Raw genomic sequence first — 10121 nt, 5'->3', positions numbered from 1 at the left:
TGTCCTCGATGTCCTTGATATATGCAGAAAAAATTCTATACCAATAAAAGATGATATATGTTACCAATAAAATGGTTTGCAAAGCAGCATGGTGCGTAAGTAGTCTGATTATTCAAACCTGCAGTTCAGGTCAGCTGAGCCAGCTGCCAGCAGTACGTTATTGGGATGCCAGTCTAGACTCAGAACTGTGGAGTTAATAGGCTTCTTGATATGCTTACTCAGCCACCTATAGAGTCAATCAGGAACACAAGAGATGTTGGTATGGATGAGATAATACATATGTTTAGTAACGTCTATCTCAGCAAGTGAAAAAAAAAAAAGCAGGTCTCACCAGTCATTCTCCTTTTCAAAGTAGCACACTGCAATAAGTTTAGCCCCACTTCCAAGAGCAAACTTGTTCTCAGAGGGGACCACTTGACACACGTGGCAGCTCGATTAATGCGAACCAGCACCAACGTTGGCTTCCAAACCCCATCCTTAAGGGTCCATACATAGGCATTCCTATCTGAGGCACATGTCACTATACGGTTGGACTCTGGGGCCCAATCAATCCCTAAGAATGAATTCAGTTGTTAAAGATGTTTTTTTATTATTATTATTACTATTATCAGAATCTATATGTACTATAGAATGGGGTATATAGTATATCACACGTTACATGACCAAACTAGAAAACGGGTCTTAACACATCCGACTGTTGGAGAAATTGTTAACAGAAAAGGAACTGATGACAATATCTATGAATTGATGATGAAGTAGTCAGCTGACCTAGCTAGTTGTTTTTATTGTTGGTGTTTCAATAATTTTGATATCTGAATGTTAGTTAGTATAAAGAAGAAGAATTTTGCGATGAATCAAAATTAAACTCTGTGACCTATTCATCCATGCATAATTTTTACATTTGTTTTGACCTTGTAATTTATCAAAATGTCTCTCAACAATAAATCCCTCCCTTTCCATACATCTGCATGCTTGCATTCAGATATGCCTTCATCCAATCAATAATGGTGGATCGAACCTTTTTCATTCGGACACATGTCACAATACAGAAGAAATGTCTGTCACTACTTCTTTCATTGCAACTAAGTTCCAGCTATTATAAGACTCAGTTGTAGACTTGCACTGTTTACAGTGGTTTATGTAATACCTTTGATTGGTGCACTGAGATAACGTTTGTTTTATGGGTCAGTCTCACAGAATCGGTGGGTTAATGACTAATGTGGCAGCTATTCTCTTTTGTCTTACCTGTGATTCGCCCACTGTGTTCTGTCAGTACATGAACCTTAGTCCATTCCTTTCCTTGCTTTTGGTATATGTACACAACGTTGCTGTTGGGACTTACTGCAATTTCTAATAATAAAAAAAGATATAATATTATTATTTTATTATATTCAGAAAAACGGTCTTTAAAAATCATTTCGATTGGAATTTTTGGCAGACAAACCCCATGTATAAAGCAGCAATATTACAATAATTTCATAGCAAACTGATGATTCATATGAAGAAGTGCAGCTTTTCTCCCAAAGACAATCTGATATTCCTCTGAGTAGATTATAATGGATGAAAATGGGACTGCAGGCAGCAACGCTGGGGATGTAATTTACATTGAAATGTAGCTCAACTAGTTTGCTCTTACGTGTCCGGTCTTTGTTCCAGGCATGACAGGACAGAGGCTCCAATCCAAAGCTATAGAGGGACATGTTTCAACAGGGAAACCCTGGAATGCACAGCAGATGTCAGGAAGAGCATGCAATCATGAAAATGAATGTGACTAAAAAGCTTGCAGTTCTCCGCCCAGATATCATTGATTGTCCTTTTTCTAAATGGTATAATTTCTCCTTAGTGAGCCGGTTTCATTCACATGGTACATTATAACCACATGTCACAGTCAGCTGTAGTCAGCTATGTATGTCACAATTTCCAAGATATGGAATCATTACCAAAACACAACATTTCCATAATTACAAGTGAATTAAATTAATTTTGCCAACATGTTAACAGTGTTCAGTTCTACAAGAGTCATTCTTCTCTATCCAGTTCTTATTAGGATATAGGTAATTTACAGTACATTAATATGACTGAGCAGTGATTGCAGATTTGTACACCAAACAACAACTCTTCCTGACTATGGAATATTAACTATGCCCTCACCTTTATCTCTTCCTCTCTTTTGCTAGATAGTGATATATCCCTATATCCTTTTGCTGGAGAGCTTTTGGAAGGCTATGTTCGTGGACTCTGGGCAGTCGACACGAATGAGGCTGAGCAGTCGTAAGAAAGGCTTCAGAGGCAGCAGGGAGGAGATAAGAGGGGTGTGTCTTCATATCCTGATAAGGCACCTGGCCTGTATGGTCTTATGATAATGGGTTATATTTTAAAAATAGATTATTTTTTCACTTAAATGGACAGTTCAAAAAATGAAATTTCCATCATCATTTACTCACCATAATGTCATTCCAAAGAACATAAAAGAAGATGTCTTGAGAATTGTCTTTGTTTCCCATGCAATGGAAGTCAATTTGGTTTGGCCAAAATTCTTCAATGTTTTTGTTGCGTTTCACAGAAGAAAGAAAGTCATGCATCTTTGGGACGACATGAGGGAAATTAAATGGTGGCAGTATTTTCATCCTTTTAAATTACACTTCACCACTTCATCTGTTGTGTTTTATCTTCAAATAGTTCTTTCTGCTTGTATTATTGTATTTTATTATCCTTTGTATGTCAGTATGGTTAAACATCCTTTTCAAATAAATAAATAAATGTATGTGCTGAATTTAAGGAAATGAACCATGGTTTTACAACAAAATAAAACCAAAAAACATTGTTGCTATAGTTAAACCATGGTATTTGTAGTAAAACTGTGGTTATATACGTGTTTAGAAATCACTGATCTATAATATAGTAATGGTAATAGTCTTTATATAGATCAGTGTAATCAATACGCCATAAAACCTGAGAGATAGATATGTTGGTGTTACTGGTAAAGTATTAGTTTTGTTGCAGTAAAGAACGCAATTTCAGTGGTGTTTATGACCCTGGTTGAATAAGGACAACACTAGGCTTGGGTTTATGTACAGACTTAACCTCTTCATCTTCATTAGATCCAAATCACACAGGCTCTCTCAGCTTTAAACACGTGGAAAATTAAATACGTTCTTTTTTAAAAAGCAATGTCACGACATGGGGGGACCGCAAAATATAGTCTAAACACTTAGCACATGTAGCACATCATGTGAGTCAGAATGTAATAAATGAGCTCAGTCTGAACCTCGATCTCCTCTCAGTACAAAAACAACCCCTTGCCCTTTAAGGTTGTCAGGAGTAACGGGCATTGACGTCAATCGTTGTGTTGTGATTGGTCATAACCATTTCCGGTGAGGCAACCGTCCATCCGAGGACTGTGAGAAAGCCCGTGTAAACGGAGTTAAACACGTACATACACTCATCCAAGCTACTCAGGTATGAATCTTTAATAGCAGAAGTCTTCGGCCGTGACAGTTGTTGGTGTCGATGCGTGGGCTGACGGCCTCTAGAGAGGTTCGTGTAACGCGGTCGGCTTCCGCTGTTGTTTGAATGTAACGTTAGTTTGCAAGATGGCGTATTTGCTGCTTGACAAAACCGCTCACAGAAAACACCGAGCTGCACGAGGCTCCAGGGTCACGCTGATTGACGTTCACACACGTGCCTAGCAGCTTGTGTTTACAATGTCATGCTTCTTTCGAATTAAAATAATGTTATGTTCACATGACCGATTAGCGTTGACTTGAGAAACGCCTGTGGGGATGCGAACTGTGAATTTGATGAGCTCAGGGGCCCCGACAGGAACTAAGGGCCACGGTATGACTGTCAAATACAACACTGATTAAAAAATATATATATGTTACTTGAGAGAATTTTCTGTGCTTATTAGCTTAATCACCTACGTATTTATTAGAAATATAGGAGACAATGTTGTTCTTGTTGCGGTTTGACAACTTATTATTTGAAATTGTTTAATGTTGTATTGGGTTGCAGCAACACTACGTGTTTTTTTTTGTATCATTGGTACTTTTTTTTTCATTAAGATATGATCACGAACAGTTTCATTTAATTTAGTAAAAGAAATGGAAAAAAACGTATTAAAAAATATATATATTTGTGTAATGGAAACATTTTATTGATTTTGTTAAGTTAGCATTTGAATCCGTTGGAAAATTCACTTTTCAAAATAGTTCTTAGTCCGTGTCTTGTAACGGCAGATGGACTGGACAAGTTCATTGGTCAACATGTCTGGGAAGCTCTTAACTCTGAAAAACATGGTAAGGGGTGTAATTTATATGTGTATAAATGTAGGAAGTTATTTTAACCACAAGAACATCTACACATGATCATACACAGGGGTGGGTGTATGAGAAACCACTGAAGTGTAAATATAATAGAGTAATTTTTCCTCATAACTAACACAAATATATTATATGCCTAATTAAATGACTTCCATAACAGTTTCGTCTATAAAATTAAAAATAGTACAAAATATTTTGTAGTATCTCAGTTTGTTTTTGAATTTAAAGTCCACATGTAATCAGATTTGACTCTGTTTACTCAGCACGCAAGTCTTGTGGTAAACAGTTCATCTAAGTGCATGTCCAAATAAAAAGAATGGTTTGTCTTCATAGTCGTAGTTAACATAAGAGAATTTGCTTCTCCTCTGGAATGATGTTCCTTCTCGGATGACGTCTGTGTGACGCATTAACAGAGCATCCGCTCGCCTTCAGCTGTCAGTCTGCTGCCAGCTTGAGATGGCTCCGCCCTCAGGATCCCATTTCATTCAGAAATACATCACAACGTTGCTTGCAACTTCAGATTCAAGCAGACTTTACAGTAAAATTTGTGAAAACTTCATGGCGTTACAGTTTAGAAGGCATGATGATTGTCAGATCTTCACATTTCAATGCAAATAATTGGTCTAATGATGTTTTTGGCTCATGAAGAAGGATTGGTTGGGTTTCATGAAGTGCATGTGTCGGGTCAGCAGGTCACTATGGCGTCCAGCAGTACGAGCAGTGAAGAAGAGAGGAGCTTGCGGGAGTGTGAGCGCTACGTGCAGAAGCACAACATCCAGCAGCTGCTGAAGGACTGCATTGTGCATCTGTGCACTAACAGGCCTGAAAGACCCATGGCTTTCCTCAGAGAGTACTTCGAGAGGCTTGAGAAGGTCAGTCATTTTTCACGGGAAACCGCATGCTCTTACAGTCGGTGTTCTTTAGAAATACTCTTTTGCTCCAAAATTCCAGTGCCTCAATTGTTGTTTATGTGTGTCAGGAGGAAGCTAAACAATTGGTCAGCCAGCAGAAGTCCAGCTCTCGCTCAGACTCCCGTGAAGATGAGGTTTCTCCTCCCATGAACCCTGTGGTTAAGGGCCGACGACGCCGCGGTGCCATCAGTGCAGAGGTCTACACCGAGGAAGACGCAGCGTCTTATGTCAGAAAGGTAACTTTTCGTTTGTGTCATTCTTTTAGAATTTTTCTACCACACAAATAACATTGTTGTGCTGAATTCTACATTACAACAGTACAATTGCTCTTTAGTGAGAAAATATCTTTTGCTGTTTTTCACAGGTCATTCCTAAAGATTATAAAACTATGGCTGCTCTTGCTAAAGCGATCGAAAAGAATGTGCTCTTTGCTCATCTTGACGACAATGAAAGAAGGTGACACATTTTGTCAATTGAAATATTCAGTGTAACTCATACGGTCTGTCGTCATTTATTGCAAGTGACTTATTTTACTCTTCACAGTGACATATTTGACGCCATGTTCTCAGTCACTTACATTGCAGGAGAGACCGTGATTCAACAAGGTAAGGCTTCTTTTTAGCAGAAGCTGAATGTGTAAAAATAGGACAAATAAATTGATTTCTGTATGGGATTTCTCATTTCAGGGGACGAGGGGGACAATTTTTATGTTATTGACCAAGGTGAAATGGATGTAAGTGCAGTGCTTTCAAATTAACGATGAATCAGGATGTAATATGATAATGCATAAATGTGATATATGGATGGATATATTTGAAAGTGCTGTTGTTTTTTGACAGGTGTACGTCAACAACGAGTGGGTGACCAGTATTGGAGAGGGTGGCAGTTTTGGGGAGCTGGCTTTGATCTATGGGACTCCCAGAGCAGCCACTGTCCGAGCAAAGACCAACGTCAAGCTGTGGGGGATCGACCGGGACAGCTACAGGAGAATACTCATGGTTAGTATACGACTTCACTGATTAGTTATTCATTTTTTAAATTTAAACTGATTTGTCTTGTTTACTGTCCGTGCTTAGGGAAGTACTCTGAGAAAGAGAAAAATGTATGAGGAATTCCTTAGCAAGGTCTCCATTTTGGGTGAGTTTGATGTTTCGTCTGCCATAAATTTGTATTTTTTTTATGTTCTTTTATTGTAATGTATATTTGCAGGTTGTGTCTTTGTGTGTGTGTGTAGTTTGCCTTTTGTGGTGATAACATGCTGACATTATTTGCGCAGAGTCTCTGGATAAATGGGAACGGTTGACAGTTGCTGATGCCCTCGAGACGGTCCAGTTTGAAGACGGCCAGAAGATTGTTGTGCAGGGACAGCCAGGAGATGAATTTTTCATTATTCTAGAGGTAGCTTTCCTTGTTAAATCTATTCGTTCAAATCTACTCATCCGCATCTCCAACAAGTTTTTGTGTTAGTTAGAGTCATATGGTTTTATATACTACTTCGATGATGGTGAAACTGAAAGTGTAGTCCTAAAACCTCAGAGAGGCGTCCTGGAAGAACAGACGTATTGATTCGGACTTGTGTCCTCAGGGTTCGGCAGCAGTCCTGCAGCGACGGTCGGAGAATGAGGAATTTGTAGAGGTTGGAAGACTTGCACCATCTGACTACTTTGGTAATTGTGTTTTCTTTACATTCTGTGAAATCAGTCATGCCGCGTATATTTAACCATATCCCAGAAATCCCTTTGCTAATGTGAGTCCATGATGAGTGTCCGTAAGTGCACGTAAATGTGTGTGTTTGTTTCTCTATGGCTCTTTTCTGATTTCCCTCTGTATGTGTTTCAACAGGTGAGATCGCTCTCCTCATGAACCGGCCTCGTGCCGCCACCGTGGTTGCTCGCGGCCCGTTGAAGTGCGTAAAACTGGACCGTCCGCGGTTCGAACGCGTGCTCGGCCCCTGCTCAGATATCCTGAAGCGAAACATTCAGCAGTACAACAGCTTCGTGTCTCTGTCCGTCTGAGGCGCTCTAGGCTCTTTCCTCCTCTATTGCAGGGTCCACCAATGCAAATCCGCTTTATTTTCTTACTTTTCTTTATGCATTTTCCAACACCCAGGTGCCCATTGACTTCAGTGTTCTCTCTCTCTCTCGCTATCTGTTTGTTTGATTCGTGCTGTACCCTGTCGCGTTCGTATCCATCATAGATTTACCATAAGCCTGATTGTTAGTTTTGCCTGAGAAACGAGCCAGTCATTGTGCCACAGATGCCTGTCATGTGAACATGTTGAACTAACAAGGTCTGTCGGGATTGTCTCTCTCCTCCAAATTGCTTGACGTTTCTGTATAACAGTGTTTCGAATGGAATGAAGGAAACCAGTGGCAGGGTTAACAGTCATGTAGTCTATCTATTCAGTGTATGATGATCTTAATTGAGGCATCGGGTTTCAGAATCTGTTTCCCCTCGCTCATTTCAAGCATTTGAGTATAGGGAAGCCAAAGGCATAAATCCATGTGTGTTATATTGTTTTACTGGAGGTACTGAAGTTAAAATGTCACCATGTTTATCATGGTGATTAGCTTTGCTCTTTTATTGTTATTGCTGCACATATATAGTGTATGTAAATTATTATATATTAGAAGTAAATGACCACAACCATATTTTTTTGCACAGTTTGATATCTATAGATACGTGTGTGTGTGTGTTTTATATATTATATATATATATATATATATATATATATATATATAAAATACACTTTATATGCGCCTGCTGTTTTTCATTGTGGCATGTGATCCCATTTCATTGGACTTTTTCATTTTCTGTTAGATGTTTTGTTTTCCCTTCATCCTTCATGCTACACACAGGCTTGCACTGGACTCACCAACATTAGACAAATCTCCTTTTAAAGTTAGGTTTTGTTTCGCATTTTCTCCCTTCTGAAATGCCGCCTGCTGCAAATGCTTTTCTTTGTTTGTTTCCCCCACAAAAAGGTGATGTTATCTTGTGTTCAACATTGCGTTTAAGTACAGAAAAAAGTAGGAATGTTTGGTTTTGATGAATTAAGAAGAGTTACAGAAATGTAATGGTTAATGAAATCTGACAGAGTATGTGAGGATGCTCCTCGACAGGAAGTGACCACTTGGTGACCTCTTTAACCAAGTGAAGATCCCATGTGATGTGTATGAGAACTGTTTTGAAATCCCAAATGCCCCCCCCTTCTTTCTTTCTTTCTAATTTTTTTTAACAGAGCAGGACTAAGACAATTAGTTTTCAAATGATCAGTGTCCTTTTTTGATTGAGAATTAAGAATATACTCCTTAGTTAAATCACAGTCTTAAAACAGGGCCAGTATTTACCGCTTGTGTTGAGGTCATGGGGTTCGGATCCATCATATATAGATGTGCGATCCACTACTGCCACCATCTTAATCTCTTCTCAGATATTGTTCTTGGGGTTCTCGGAATTTTGTTTTACGATTTTACTGGGGGGTACAATAGTGTTAACTGTTGCTGAAGGTAGATTTTAATTGTCACACAGAGATATTCTTGTATTATTTGAAAACAGTTGATGTGAATTTTAAATTTGTGTATTTTTGTTTCCCACACATCTTGTGTTATGTAGTTACACAGCTGTCCAGCTCCTTTATACTGCAGACTCGAGCTAATTTAGGCTTTGAGAAGTGCCTTATTTCTTTACTTTCATAGTGCATAGCCAACAGAAATGTCCTTGTAGTTTTTTCCCCTCCCAAATCTATTCATAATGTCAGCTTGTTACCTGTATTATCTGTAAACGACAATATATTATTTTTCATCGGTATATACAGATACCCTTAGCAGTGTCATTTATTTAGACTTGAAACTCCAGGAATTAAGAGTTTATTTAACTGAACTGTCCCAAAATTGCTATGTTAATTAAAGAAAGGTGCAAGTAAACTGACCTAGATTTTGTGTTTTTATCTTCAACGTTTGACTTTGTCCGACTGACCACACGGAGGAATCCTTTTCTTTTACCTCTCTGACGCTTGATGTAAGGCCTTTACTGCAGTCTTCTGGGAAAAGATGCTCATTCCCCGATTCTGCCCCTTTAGACTGGATTATAATTTCTGAATCGGTCAAATCTTGGTGCTGTAGCTTTAAAGACACAATCTGCACCCTTAATGATATGTGAAGAGTAGCCTTTGATTAACCTGTTCTACTGTCTTTTCACTGAGTGGTTTATGCCTCATGGTGGGGTTGAATAAATAAACATGTTGAAGTAATTTATATAGCCCTTAATGTAAACTGTGACACCATTTGTTAATAAAATTGCTAAATGGTGTACTTGTTATTGCTCATATATGCATTGCTTTGTTCATTTAACTTAATTTGGCAGTGCAGAATAGATCAAATGAACCATAAGTCTTTCCCGGTTTTCTGTAGACTGCATCATTTAAACTTTCTTGTAATTCGCTCCCTTTTATGAATAAATTAAGTGACTTTTTTTCCACAGCTAACTCAATTTTCTGCTTGCTTTTATTGTGATTTATTTACAAATTCAGGCCCTGTTTCTTGAAGAACATTCACTGATACACTAGAAGTGAGCTTGTCCCCCCAACACCCCCCCCCACCAACCTTTTTTTAAAGTTTGCTTTTCATTCCCTGTTTGTGACTGCCGATGGTGTTTTCTTCTGAGGTTTTCAGTAAAATTGTGTTCTAGTATATACAGAAGAATTGGTAAATTTGCTTGTAGGCTTAGAGACTCCTGTTCACCCATTCTTCAGTTTGATTAGCCATCAGCACAGAGAGTTGTAAGATGTAAGAGGACCATTTTTCTATTATTCTTTTTCTATAACTGTGTATGGTTTGATTTCATTGGATGTACTCCAGTTATAAATCTTTTGGTATAGATTGTCCCA

General features: G+C 38.5%; 1 protein-coding gene and 1 pseudogene across 2 annotated transcripts; one reads left to right on the top strand and one right to left on the bottom strand.

Moving 5' to 3' along the window:
- Window positions 1-4: 4 nt before the first annotated feature.
- Window positions 5-2263, bottom strand: LOC113102917 (actin-related protein 2/3 complex subunit 1A-like; annotated as a pseudogene).
- A 1045-nt stretch (window positions 2264-3308) lies between these two features.
- Window positions 3309-9823, top strand: LOC113102918 (cAMP-dependent protein kinase type I-alpha regulatory subunit). Of its 2 annotated transcripts, none has more exons than XM_026265880.1 (11): window positions 3309-3459; window positions 5015-5194; window positions 5302-5469; window positions 5598-5689; window positions 5777-5838; window positions 5920-5966; window positions 6073-6231; window positions 6310-6370; window positions 6510-6631; window positions 6819-6900; window positions 7076-9823. In XM_026265880.1, the coding sequence occupies exons 2-11, from the start codon at window positions 5021-5023 to the stop codon at window positions 7246-7248; spliced, it is 1140 nt and encodes a 379-aa protein (XP_026121665.1). In that variant the 5' UTR covers window positions 3309-3459; window positions 5015-5020; the 3' UTR covers window positions 7249-9823. The 2 variants fall into 2 exon arrangements, with proteins under 2 accessions (XP_026121665.1, XP_026121666.1); XM_026265881.1 differs by having other exon boundaries at window positions 3342-3459; window positions 5012-5194.
- Window positions 9824-10121: the final 298 nt, after the last annotated feature.

The sequence above is a fragment of the Carassius auratus genome, unplaced genomic scaffold (genome assembly GCF_003368295.1).
Source record: "Carassius auratus strain Wakin unplaced genomic scaffold, ASM336829v1 scaf_tig00217772, whole genome shotgun sequence".
Classification (NCBI taxonomy): Eukaryota; Metazoa; Chordata; class Actinopteri; order Cypriniformes; family Cyprinidae; genus Carassius; species Carassius auratus.
This window is presented reverse-complemented; position numbering and strand designations above follow the sequence as displayed.